This window comes from Talaromyces stipitatus, genomic scaffold (genome assembly GCF_000003125.1).
Source record: "Talaromyces stipitatus ATCC 10500 scf_1105507295555 genomic scaffold, whole genome shotgun sequence".
NCBI classification, from domain to species: Eukaryota; Fungi; Ascomycota; class Eurotiomycetes; order Eurotiales; family Trichocomaceae; genus Talaromyces; species Talaromyces stipitatus.
Genome location: NW_002990116.1, coordinates 3,656,060 through 3,668,964, shown reverse-complemented (window position 1 = coordinate 3,668,964; position 12,905 = coordinate 3,656,060). Strand labels below are relative to the sequence as shown.

Genomic DNA, 12,905 nt, shown 5'->3' with positions numbered 1-12,905 from the left:
TTACTGGTTATGTCTTATATATAATGAAGAAGCTAAAAGGAACTAGATTATGCTTGACGAAGGATGTTTGCAGCATCTACCGACAAGGTACGCAGATGCAATCGCAGGTCAGCCTCGATATGCTCCAATACAGAGCTAGGGAACATAAATGTGAACATATTAGAGCTCCCATCAGTTGTTGATGCCTTGGGTTCGTCATCCTGTCTTCCTTTGACGCTTACCTTGTGTGTTTTGAATCTTTCTGACAGAATGTTTATCAAGCGTTGGATTCGATGGAGTCGGCCAATGATCTGTTGCGATGCCATACAGATTTGATCCTCATCAAATCCACCACTATGAGTATCGACGACGTTGGGAGGATTTTGGTTCGTCTCAATCTGGTATTCGGTATTATTTCCAGGCTGGGTAGTTCCATCTTCCTGCTGCACTAGGGCCGTATAACAGCTCAGAATCTTCAAAAGAATAATGGACAAAATAATCAAAAGATACATGTCCTGCGAGCATTGACATGTTAATATATCGCTGATGGACTGGATTGTTTGCTCATTGTCGGTTATTGTTGACTGAATCGTCATCTATTTCGAGGAAAGTTCACGGCTCGACCTCATACATCCACCACAAGACTCGCGAGCTGAAGACTGTTGTTTGAGAAGCCCAAGAGCACGCACAAGAAAGCAACATGTTGGGCCAGCGCCGGGTTCTTCGACAGTAGAGGAATGGTTTTCTGCCGGTTCTGGCACAGGGCAGGATGCTTCTGATTGTTGAAGCGCAGTGGTCACATCGTCGCATAAGTATGGGTTGACCATGTCAGCAGACATTGATAACAAACTTGAAGGGCTGGGAAGATCATCGAATCCCCAGTTAAGAGCGTTTAGTAATAGAATAGATGACGTTGCTGGATCTACCAACGAGGTGGAACAATCTGTATACTCTGTGATCGACGGCATGGGAGACATTTGTGCGACATTATCAGGCAGCACCAACGTGTCCGATCCAGAAACGACGTCCATGGGACTTGATGAGATTGAATTGCTCCTCTGGCGGGTTCTTTGCTTCCGCCCTGAGCGTTTGGTTACAGCGTACTGGCAAGTGATGCCTCTTTTCATACAGCGGAAGCATTCTGGCTTTTCCTTGCTGCACTTGATCTTGGAAGCAGAACAGGTGTTGCAACTGACCCATTGTTTCTGACTTTGAGTTGAATTGGCTTCTGGTGCTCCAGCTGGTGACACAAGCGTAGACGGTTGGGAAGCCATGATGATTCCGTATATACAAGCCCGTGTATGAAGATAGTATCGAGCTGAATAGAAAATGAAAACCCAGACAGGAAGCTTTGAAATGTCCCTCCGCATAACACATACTGAGAAGTCCCATGAGACTGTAATGTAGATAATGCTGATTACTGTTGGTTGGCCGGTTTCTGTGTTGGTTTTTCGTTCAAATGTTAGATAGTTACGTTGTAGTCAGTTAATTAGCCTGTACGTTGGTTAGTTATTCACCTGTTAGTTATGCCTATGCTAGCTACGTTAGTTACTGGCATATAGTTAGTTGATAAATCAATCGGTTAGGTACCGATGCAAAGCAGGTGTTGGTTGTTGGTGCAATTTACTCCGAGTCGACAGCGTAACAGCTCGTACATTGATCTACCCCATGGGCATGGCATCAAAATCGACAATATATGCAGTAATTGCGTACCTAGGTATTGAACTAAATATAATTTATATGCCGTGTTCGGTGAATTTTGAGATTTTACAAGAGGAAAGTGTCGGGGCGAGATTTCATTCCATTCTCCCAAAGGGGAATCCCCTTAATGGAGCTTTTTGGTAAGTAATTTCTGCGCTATTCAGCGCCTCATATTATTTCCAACGTTAAGTATAATACGACAAGCGAACGGTCCATCCACTGGAAATTCTTCCAGTCCTGGTTAATCTTCGTCCTGTTGAGTCCGTGTCACCCACGAGGGAGATATGCCTAATATTTTGAACCCAGATTGCCTTTGTCTACCATGACAGATTTAACCCAGCTGGAAATTCATGCGAGAGAGCTTTTGACGTTCCTCAACTACCTCTCAGTATATCATCTCCTTCGGGGCAATTAGGGCTACCAGATAATGCACGAGAATCAGCACTGGCAACTATCGCCAAACTTCAGATGATGTTGTCGAGCCCATCTGATTTTGTGCAGCAGATGGCTACTCAGGTATTCACACCTCTCTTCTCCCGATAGAGCTGCAGAATACACTCGCTAACCTTGCAACTCATACTGCGAGTATATATAGACTCAAATTCTTGCTTGCATGCAGTCGATGGGAGACTCAAGTTCTGGCCTACATCCCTCAGGACGGCAGTGCCTTGGTGAAAGACATATCGGATCTTATAAACGTTCCTGAAAGTCAGCTGCGTCGCAATATACGTATGGCTACAATCACCGGGTTTTTGAAAGAGCCTCAGCCAGGCTACGTAGCCCACAGCGAATTGTCGGCATCTTTTGCATCTAAACAGTCGTACGTAGATGCTATGATGTTCCTAGCTAATACAATGGCTCCAGCTGCCCTGGGTACAGTAACAGCCAGTCAGAAAAGCTCGAAACAGGCTGAGCACACTGGCAAAAACGAGTTGGCTATGTACATATTCGGTGTTCATCGGAACGCATCTCAAGTGCTCCGAAGGCGTAAAGAAGCAAGCTTCAGCGCCTCAATGATCTGAAGTTCCTATGTTCTACAAGGGAATTAGGGTTCAAATCAAGCAGTTCTGATCAGATATCAATTTCTATATACGTAACGAAATGGATTGCAACGACATGACGTGAGCACTTTCAGGGTTAGGGCTCCTCTCTTTTACCTCCTGTTCGTAGGAACCGCCCTCCCCTCGATGGCCTGTAGAATATGCATCATGTAAACACAGGTATAAGAAAACTTTTCCACTGCTATGATATGGGCTGGGTATCTCGAGTTTATTAATCTGACTTAAATGGAAAACAAGACTAATCACATCCCTGAAGTCTCATCAAATTCGTGTCCTTGCATACTTAATTTCAATGTTTTCTGCAAGTCTTCATCGTCTTTATCTTCTATCGATGTGGCACGGCCCTTGCCTTTATTCTGATGGTACAGTTCTAAGAGGCTTTGCTTCTTGACGTATTCCATCACAATCTCTTCTTCCGCCCGTTCTTGTGTCGTTTTCCCCCAACGCTGTCCGTGCTGTTGCGCCACGAACTCACTTTGCATGGTGGGATTATATGAAGGAGGTTGCTGACCTGATGATTCACCAGCTGCTCCCTTCTCCGCCACGTCCTCGGATCTTCTCGCTAGCAGCTCATCATCGTCTTCGTCCTCGTCATCGAGACTTCTATCCGACTGCCATGCACTACTGCCACTGCTACTCTGTCTCTGTTCCCTCAGACTTTTAGCCATAGCTCGCTTGAGCTGTCTCTCAAATTCCAATTCTTCGGTTGCTTGTCGTTGAGCTTCTGTTTCGCTGGCCGCTATCGCCTGGCGCAAATTCTCCTGCTCTGCCTGATGATCTGCAGTTTCATGTCGTCGGTGCTGGAGCTGGAGGACATTCTCCTCAATCGCCGGCTCCATACTGGAATCCTCTTCGGCGTCTCTACATGACGTCTCCTGGACTGATACTGGGATGATTTCGTTAATTTCGACCTGTTCTAGAGATTCTTCGGAAGACTGTGAACCACACATAGCGAGCATGGTACTCTCGGGAGCACCCTCACTAGTGGACTGAGCGGAACCTGCTGTATGTCTGTAGTTTTGGGGGGCCCCCGTGTCCTCTGTGTTCTTCTTTCGCTGTGCTTCTAAAACATCTTGCACCATCTCGTCAGGAGTGCCTTTTATCTTCAGATACTTCTGGATCAACTTCCACCGGACGATGACGTCTTGTTTTTCGGCATCGGAGCTCTGCAGCCACTCCTCGTACCCTTGAGCTACCCTAGAGGCCACTATGTAGTTCTGCACATTGCTGCCGAATAACCTCTGCACCTCTTTGTGTACCCCCTTCATCGTATGGCCAAGAATACCAAAGAGAGCTGCGCTTGGCTTCGCTACAAATCCTCCAATCCCTTTACCGATTCCTTTTAAAAAGCCGCTCGTACCCTCTTTCTGGGCTCCTTTCCAGGGCTGAGTAAACAGGCCAGTGACGCCATCGTACCAACCAAAGCCAAACTCTCTTCCTGCGGCCATGGCGCCGGACTTGAAATCAACAACTTTTTCTTGGGGGCGAACGGTATCGTCTCCCCAAAGCTTAGGGGCATTGTGAAACCCTTTGGTAAAGCTCACTGAGATTTCCATAGGTGCCTGCACCGCTGCTTTTATGATACGCCCGAGGCCTTTGCTCGTGTGCACGCCAGTCTGGCGCAGCATGTCATGGTTCTTATTGGTGCTAGATTTATTCCGGTTGCGAACTTGACTTCGGCTTGCGTAATCATATTTGGGACCCGACTTGCCATGCAATGCATCGGACATAGAGCTTGATTTTGTATTCGAAGTGGAAGATGACAGACGGGAGAGGCTGGGAGAGCTCTGGACATGAGCAAGAGATTCTTGCACATTCGAGCTCGTCTCAATGTTTTCTGGCGAAGTTGGCACAGTTGATCTTTCCCCAGCATCTGACATCTCGGCTTTCCTAGCGTTTGCCGACACTGATAACTGGGACTGCTGTCGACTGGACCCAACCGCCATGTGCAAAGGTTTCAACGTCTCCGAGGGAAACTCAGCTACCCCCATCGCCATACCGCTAAAAGCCCTAATAACTGCCGTAGCACCTCCGGATATTGGATCCCAAGGGCCTTCGTCTGTGAGATATTCTTGTGGTCTAAAGAGCTTCAAGTCGTGGAAATCCAAAAGCTTTGCATTCGCCAAAGTACAGGCGGCAAAAGCGCTAAGCCTGACCTGGGTGCGCTTGACGCGCCACGTAGCGGGTCGAGATGGTGCGAGGGTGCAACGAAGTCGATCGACCTCGAGGTGTTGATGGAAAGACTGGGCACCCATGTCACTTCCTCGCTCCGCCGCGATTTTGCTTGCGAGTTCTTTGGCGCGTTCCAAGCTTGAGGGTTTCAGACAGAAGTTGATTGCATCGGCTAGTTTGTCCGCTGTGAGTTGTCTCTGAGGAATTGGATCAGGGCCGGCGCCTGCTCGCGCCACCATGGTGCCCCAGAAAAGTTGGTCTCCAAAGAAGGGAACGACTACAGTTGGCCGGCCCGCGGTAATGCCTGCTGCTGTGGTTCCTGCTCCACCATGGTGAACAACACACGAGACGTGCTTAAAAAGCCAGTCATGTGGCACGTTATCTAGCATAAAGACGCCGTCAGGGATATTAAGTTTGTCAGCACCCATGCCTCCCCAGCCTTGAGAAAGAAGAACACGCTGGCCAGTTTTCCTCACGGCCTCGAAAATGAGCTCCATCATCGCATTAGGGTCGTCCAAAACGATGCTCCCGAATCCTATATAGACGGGGGGAGGACCAGCATCGAGGAATGCCTGGAAGTCAGGGGTAGGGGTGTAATTAGAGGCCAAGTTGAGAAAGTAGTACCCAGAGACAGATATGTGACGGGCCCAGTCTTGTGGTTTAGGTATCAGGGCTGGAGACCAGCAGTAGGTGTGAGGGACTTTGAGACGGTGGAGCATCCCAGGGGCCCAGATCAGACTCACGGGATCCAAATTGAGACACTTTGCGCGAAATCGGTTGATAATGTCACCTAGGCCTTGCCATGACAGGACTTCAATCATAACATAACTTATGTAATTGGTAAGTTGAGGGTCGGCATTGGATGATTGGATGTTAGCCAGGGGATGGGGAAAGGCCTGGGTGGGGGAATATGGCATAGTGAACATGATATGGAGAGGGATGCCCAGCTTCTCTGCGCAATGAATATGGGCAAAGCTTGGAGGGTTAGCAATAATGCAGTCGGCGACGAAGGGTCTTGATGTAAGCTTGGAGCTAGAATCGTGCTCAGGGGATGGCTCAGAAAGGTCATCCTCGGTAGCACCAAGACCCATTCCATCACCGGCTTCGTAACATGATCGCCAGCAGCCTTGAATGTATTCGGCAACATCTCTCCTTCGCTGACCGACATCTCCACCTAGTAGGCTGCGAAAACCCGGCATCAGACTGGGATTTTTTACCATGAAGGCCATTAACTGGGAGGGATCGCCGCCGATGCTGAAGAATTCCAGGCCATTTTCCTGCACAAAGTCCTTGAAGTTGGGATGAGTCGCCAGACGTACGCGATGGCCGTAGGTATCTTTTAAGACTTTTCCCAAGGCAACGAAAGGTTGCACGTCTCCGCGTGAGCCCACGATCTGGATGACGATGTTCAACTGTGGTGGTGGAACTCCCTCCTCGCCTCTCAGGGAAGCAGGAATATAGGGGGAAGGAGGCGGACGACTCTCCTGACCACTCTGGACCTGTTCACGTAAAGCAGGGGTAAAGATCTGGGACAGACGGCGGTTGACCTGATTGATGCGGATGTTGACACGGCCGTCGTCAGTGACACGGGCACTGGTGTCCAAACCGTTTTCTTCGTTGTGGATCTCGCCATAGATCTCGCCGTAAGCAGGAGGTGGTATGTAGTCCTCGGTCGGATCTGCACTTATGAGATCAATCTTTTGCAGGGAGGTCTCCTGTCTCGTGTTGTTCTGGGCGGCAGCAGCGGCTTGTGCTTGCTGAAGGATGGATTGCTGCACGGCAGTCTCCTCTTCTGAAGAAGATTGGGTGGTCATAATGCAATGAGGTTTATATCGCTCAGTCACGACATCAGTTTTATGTCGTGGAAGAGCGAGTGAGTGGAATCCCTAAGCGAGAAAACCGAGCTGGTTTTATGTAGCTATCCTAAAGTCAAGGCAGCAACTTTCTACCCTTTTGGTGGTGGGATTTGTCTCAACTCTCTGGGGTATAAGCCAAGCTATCAATGAATAAGTATGCATCTTAGTCTCTCTTCCACATACGACTCTCAAGGAAATAGATCTGCCTAGTTTCGGCGGCTTATTCGAAAATTCCCTTTTCAGTATAGGGTTAGGGCTTGAAGATTCATCCCTAACCCTGTACATGGATATTCGCAGCACTTGAAATAATGGTTAACTGCATAGAAGTCGAGACCCATATTTACACATACTGACCATTTATTATGCTCAAATTCGCCTCTAAAATGATCAAAGGCCTCATACCCCAGAAAAAAATGATAAGCCGACCAAGTAAACGTCAATGATTGGATTGTCGTCGTTGTAGATAAGACTAGCAAGGATGATATCAATCAGCACATTACGTGGAAGATACATTTGTCTTTCCCCCTCTTTTCTGTGTTTTCATCTTCTTCTGACTGCTCGTCTGATCCTTTCACAGAGAACTGCGTTCACATATCGAATATCATATGGATTGACTATGTACTGACAGCACAGAATCAGAGTGGGGTTATATAACTTCCCAATTATGAACATCTGTTACTGAAACCAGCAAGAAGACAAGGTTGTGGGAGAAAAAAAAAGAACTGATTATGAAAAACTGGGAGCCTTTTAAGCAGAAAATCAGACGCCGATACGCCGCTGACAGCGGAGGGTATTCCAAGTGAAACAACAAACACCAAATGAGAAAGAAAACAAGAAAGCGTCGTCCCAAGACGTCCGAGACTTGCGTCCGCTTTAACCATATTGCGGCTATATCTATTAGGATTGGGGGATGAAAGGCGAGGATCTCGTCGGATACCGAGATATCGATGTGTACCAGTTCAGTTCCAAAGAAGATGTACAACGCAGAAAGAGCCGATTTCCCGGCTTCGAGGGGACATAATGGTACTAATTGGTCTTTCCACCTGGGACTTCCTTTGGTCGATCTTGGGTCGGCACTCGCTCAGGCTGAGGGTCAGCGGCGGTATGTTTCGCTTTCTGCTCTTCGACAGCTGGAATAACAGCATTCGCGACGCCACCTTTGCTCTGTCAGCTTCGGATATCCAAGATATTCCACGCGCAAATATTCTCTTTCATCTTGACCAAGTGAGAGGGGCGGGTTTACCTCGACCAGTAAACTGAACATTCTCCTCCGACCGTTTGGGCGGTTTTTCAACATCCTGATAATCGCGCGCTAGCTCCGGACGGTCCTTGTCGTTGTGCGCCATGTTGCCTGTTCCTCCTCGACCGGTTGTGAAGAAGTCTTGTTTGAGGGTGGGGGTGACGAGGTCAGCTGCTGTGGTTGCTTTACCGTCGGCGTGGATGTTTCCTGGATAAATGAAATAAGTATGTCAGCAATCAGGGAAAGCGATATTCCTATACACTGCAGAATAACAGGTGCCAATAGCAAGAGCAGCGCTGCATGGGTCGGTGTAGTGGACGTACCAGCACCTCCCCGGCCGTGCGACACGGCGCGACCTGATGACATCGTTGACAAAAAGTGCAATATTGTGTACCAGTTCAAACAGAACAGCACTTATATATCGATAAAGTTGTGATTATTTCTTGTGTGTACAGGTGAAAGATGAGTGAATGTACAAAGAAGAAATAACAAGAAGTGGGAAGTTCAACAAGGGTCAACAGCTAAGGTAGGTGTGACTCTCAAGCCTAGGCAATTACGTACGAACAATAAGAATTTTTCTACTGGGGCCACTGCGAAAAGTCTCTCGCCGCAATTGCTTTGATTTGCCCTGAATGACTATACAGGATGGACAGGGGCTGCTTACGTGCTATGTTGTCATAGTAAAATATTTATTCAGTTGGGCCAATTATGGATTGTAGTGATATGGGCGTGCTGACTGAGTGGCAGACAGTGCCCATTGCCCCTCCATGTACCCTAACCCTGGTGTAATATTATGAGCTCAATATTCTAGCCAATACCCGTCACAACGCCACACCGCCTCCGCGGTGTGGGTTGGCTCCAGCTCAACGGAACCAATTTTTACATACATACAAATTGACCCAATTTGAACTTCAAAATCACCACCAAAATGGCATCGGATTCGTACAAAAACCAGGAAATTGCTATAAAAATAGCATCGCAGGCAGCTAGGAGTCGATTACAATTGTTGAGTGTATAAACGTACTTGGAAAGGTAATTCCTCCGTCTATCATACTCGCTGGCAAGGCCCATATGGAAGTGTGGTACCGCGACCTAGAGGATGATTCCGTTGTTGCAGTATCCCCAGATGGATATATATCTGACGAGCTTGCTACCGAATGGCTCATACATTTTGACACATCTACAGAAGAGAAAGAGGATATGAAATATCGACTTCTTCTTATGGATAATTGTGGCGCTCATTTTGACCTGGCAATTCCTCGACTATTGTCAACGCCATCGGATTATATGTATTCGTTTCCACCCCCATACAACTCATACCCTACAGCCATTGTATGGTGTGCCTTTTCAACGACATAAGCATTTCCATGGGAAAGCGGTGAACCGTCAGACGCGCCTTGGAGACGAATCTGACCGATAAAAGCGACTTTCTACATGGACATCATAACGTGCACCTACAGGTCTTTACACAGCGTACAATCAAGGCAGGCTTTCGGAACGCAGGCACCTATACTTACGATCCAGAGATTGTGCTTAGGCCACTGCAAGCAAAGATAGATTCATGTGACAGTCCTATATTACAAATTTTTGACGGAGAGGAGCAGAACATTCCAAGTTCACCAATAATCGGATTTCGCTCAACACCAAGAGACACCCAAGGTTTTGAGAAAAGTGTCGAAAGATTACGACAGGATATTGGCGCTATATCGCAATACCTTCGTCAATAGGATTGCTGATGCCGGGCTTCCTAAATCTCACCAAAGTGATCTTTATGAACACCATATAGAGCTTCTTACAGAAGTCAATCGGCGCCGCAGCCGTAAGAAAACTAAGCGGCAGGTGCAGGTTGGAGGAGTTCTCACTATAATGGATGCTAATCGGGCTACTGAGAATCGTAAGCTTCACGAGATGGAGAAAAATAAGACGAAGATGGAACGGGAGCGCGAAGAAGCGAGAGAAAGAGAAGCTCGAGAAAAGGTACAACAACAAAGCTTACGGGCAAATGACGAGCCTATAGGTGAAAACGTCGTATCTGATTTACCCGACTAGGCACTTTTTCTTATAGATATAGAGGGGGGAAGCGCATTTGTGAGGCTATTCCGATATGTCAATTTGTATGTAAAATTCAATTCCGTTGAGCCGGTGCTGACCCACACCGCCAAGGCGGTGTGGATAAGACGCTACAACGGGTAATTAATTGTCGCAATTCTGCTCAGTGTAACCACCACCAAGACAACTATATAATGTATTTAAATCACTCAACTACCCCTATAATTCTCAAATATGTCGTTTATTCCTCTTAACCCAAAAATTCGCCGTGAGCCAACGCCATCCACGGCAGATCCTCTTCCCAACACCGCTGCATCAATTTACGCGCATTCTTGAACTAAAACCTCATGTTAATGACGAAGCAATAAAAAATTACCAAGGTGAGAACATACCTGCTTGAGCCCCTCAGTTTCAAAATTCATCACCCTCGTCATAATATCTAACCGCTGCTGAGGATCCCGACTTTCGCATCCAGCTGTAAAGAGCGGGAAGAGAACAGAACACTCGGTCGAACTTCCAGAACGGATTCTCGAGATTGCGTCACAGAGGTTGTCGACCGCTTCAGCGATCTCTGTCGAGTAGCTGGTGTTACCCAAGACACGGCGATGGGTGTGAAGTACGGCTGACCAGTGGAATGCCAGATCTATTGCCATCATCTCGTTGTCCTCTAACTCAGTGTGATGGGTTCCTGGGACGTGTCCGCGCTGTCTGGTGTGATGCATCTCCTCCAGGAGAGATTGGCCTGCTTGTATCACGTCGTCGGATGGAGTCCAATCTGTCCTGAAATTGCTGACTTCGTCAAAACGCTCGTTGTCACAGCGATGAGTCAATTGTGCTAGGCGCGCCAGATGCGCTCCCGTCCGAGGCGTGCATCCAAAGAAACAATCAACTCTGTAATTCTCATCGCCACCACCACGCTCTCCATATCTGTCATCCAGATTTTCATCCTCTGTTGATATCAACGGATAATTTGTATGAGACAAGGGAGCGCCGCTGTGTCGACACGATAGACTCCCAAGGATATCCAAATAGCGGAACCATTGAACAAGAAAGAAAGCCACCTTGTTATTCGGAGGGGGACGATGTTGAAACCCACGAGCAACAAATAGGTCCCTCGCGAGTTTAAGGTGAGTCTGCCATGTGATGGGTACTTCAAAAGTGCTTGGAGATACAATTTTGAGAGACAGAAGCATAATTGCAGTTGCCAAATGACTGTCGGTCACTTTTTCTTCGGGTTCATTCAGGGCATGCCGGAGGGTAGGAAAAACATCCTTGACCCAATGTGCAATTCGATTGGATGGTTCGGGATGACGCAGAAAGCGAGCTCGATGGCTTGCCGAATACGCCAGCATCAAATTGAGAAGATTGGGATCGTTAATAGCCACTACGATTGCTGTTAGGTAAGCGTTTTCCAGAGGTGTCGATTACTTACTCGCAGGTAGAATTCTCAAAAACCCATTGCGATCACAGTCATGAGGAACCAATATTCGCGCAGTGTGATCGATAAAATGATGAAAATACAGCAGATTCATCGGATTGTCCAGCAACGTCGACGGTAACGGTGTCATCCTCCTCGGAATCTTGACGCGAGTAGGGGTTACATAGTAACCACCGCCCGTAGTAAATGAGGATCTTCGACGTACGTGAATAGAACTGGTAGGCGTCTGTTCCGAGACAGGGCTTAATGAATCATCCTCAAAGACCTCTTCAGAAGGGCTGATTGGTGCAATGGCTTCGGCATCATTGTTCTTATTGACATCATAATCTGGAGTACCGCAGTCATATCCATAGAAAATCTCATGACCACTAACTATCGGCCCACATCTCCCTGGAACGGCCAGAGATCCCGACTCATGATTATCGCCGGCGCTGGCCAATAATTCATTTACTGACATCCGACCGATTTCCTGGTCAAGTGACGCTTGACGGCGGTGATAGAGACGATGACTCAAACTATCCTCCTGCTTCTTGTGACGCTTAGACCCGTATATGGATTGTTCAGTCATAGTCGGTGCCATGGAATCCCCGGCCGAGGTATCGCGAAGGAACGAAACTGGTTGCGAGACAGCATTACTTTCAAACCCGTACGACGGAAGCGAAGTAAATCCCAGTCCAACAGAGTCGAGACTATCCGGTACTGCAAAGGGTTGTGGATAAGGCTGGAAATTCTCATGCACTGTCATCGAAGGGGCTACCACTGGAGAATTTGCTAGTTGCTCGGCCATCGACGGCATTACTGAGTCCTCATTAGGTATCGCATGGTGATCCCCAGGTCCCGTAGGCGGCGACTTTGCGGGTACGGATGGGGTTGAACCGGGCGTCCCTTGGGAGATCCACGTATTTCCCGTACTATTTGCATATGGACTGGAAGCTGCAGACCAATCCCCTCTCACCGACTGAGTCAAATCGACCGGAGATGTCAACTCTAGCCCGCCGACAAAGGAGGACTGCTGAAAATTGGTCGAGTACGACACAAACGGGGAATTCGAAATTGGCGTCGGGGGATCGGAAGCCTTTCTCTTCGTACGACCTTCCCAATTCAGACGAATGCTATAATCGCACGTGTCACCTTGACGGAGACAGTTCGCACAAGACGGTTTTTCCTCGTTGCTTTTGGATATTAGTCCGACAGAATGACTAACTCATGGGATGAATTTCCATACCATTTGATTTTACGTCTTTTACAAGGCCTAGGCAAGTTAGCTTCCGTCACATCATTCGCACAAATCCACCAGACAATGATCTTACCAGCATCCATGTCGACTTCTTGGTTTAGGAGCGGGTGCGCCTGGTCGTTTCGGTCTCGGCATTATAGACTAAACGTCCAGTCGACGTAGGATATAAAAT

The 12,905-nt window shown here is 47.8% G+C and overlaps 5 protein-coding genes across 5 annotated transcripts, besides 2 other annotated features; 1 reads left to right on the top strand and 4 right to left on the bottom strand.

Annotated features, from left to right (window-relative positions):
* Positions 1-47: 47 nt before the first annotated feature.
* Positions 48-1,253, bottom strand: TSTA_124430 (uncharacterized protein; the record flags this gene model as incomplete). Its single annotated transcript, XM_002482666.1, has 2 exons — positions 48-427; positions 611-1,253. 2 exons carry the CDS (start codon positions 1,251-1,253, stop codon positions 48-50), a joined length of 1,023 nt encoding a protein of 340 aa, XP_002482711.1.
* Positions 1,254-1,440: 187 nt separating this feature from the next.
* Positions 1,441-1,568: a microsatellite.
* A 1,411-nt stretch (positions 1,569-2,979) lies between these two features.
* On the bottom strand, positions 2,980-6,727 carry TSTA_124420 (glucosyl/glucuronosyl transferase, putative; the record flags this gene model as incomplete). Its single annotated transcript, XM_002482665.1, has 1 exon — positions 2,980-6,727. One exon carries the CDS (start codon positions 6,725-6,727, stop codon positions 2,984-2,986), a length of 3,744 nt encoding a protein of 1,247 aa, XP_002482710.1. The 3' UTR covers positions 2,980-2,983.
* A 641-nt stretch (positions 6,728-7,368) lies between these two features.
* Positions 7,369-8,442, bottom strand: TSTA_124410 (uncharacterized protein). The gene is made up of 2 exons (XM_002482664.1): positions 8,333-8,442; positions 7,369-8,216 (listed from the first exon to the last, which is right to left on the bottom strand). Exons 1-2 carry the CDS (start codon positions 8,373-8,375, stop codon positions 7,981-7,983), a joined length of 279 nt encoding a protein of 92 aa, XP_002482709.1. The 5' UTR covers positions 8,376-8,442; the 3' UTR covers positions 7,369-7,980.
* A 450-nt stretch (positions 8,443-8,892) lies between these two features.
* Positions 8,893-12,868, bottom strand: TSTA_124390 (C6 finger domain protein, putative; the record flags this gene model as incomplete). Its single annotated transcript, XM_002482662.1, has 5 exons — positions 8,893-10,395; positions 10,451-11,442; positions 11,491-12,668; positions 12,722-12,748; positions 12,807-12,868. 5 exons carry the CDS (start codon positions 12,866-12,868, stop codon positions 10,309-10,311), a joined length of 2,346 nt encoding a protein of 781 aa, XP_002482707.1. The 3' UTR covers positions 8,893-10,308.
* Positions 8,988-9,257: a mobile genetic element.
* On the top strand, positions 9,444-10,058 carry TSTA_124400 (uncharacterized protein; the record flags this gene model as incomplete). The annotated part of the gene is made up of 2 exons (XM_002482663.1): positions 9,444-9,538; positions 9,737-10,058. 2 exons carry the CDS (start codon positions 9,444-9,446, stop codon positions 10,056-10,058), a joined length of 417 nt encoding a protein of 138 aa, XP_002482708.1.
* Positions 12,869-12,905: the final 37 nt, after the last annotated feature.

What these genes read in the sequence shown, in the direction of transcription:
- TSTA_124410 (XM_002482664.1), bottom strand. Translation starts at nt 8,375, where the DNA reads ATGTCATCAGGTCGCGCCGTGTCGCACGGCCGGGGAGGTGCTG. An exon ending in GCACGGCCGGGGAGGTGCTG is followed by an intron (nt 8,217 to 8,332) that starts GTACGTCCACTA and finishes TCATTTATCCAG; the next exon opens with GAAACATCCACGCCGACGGT.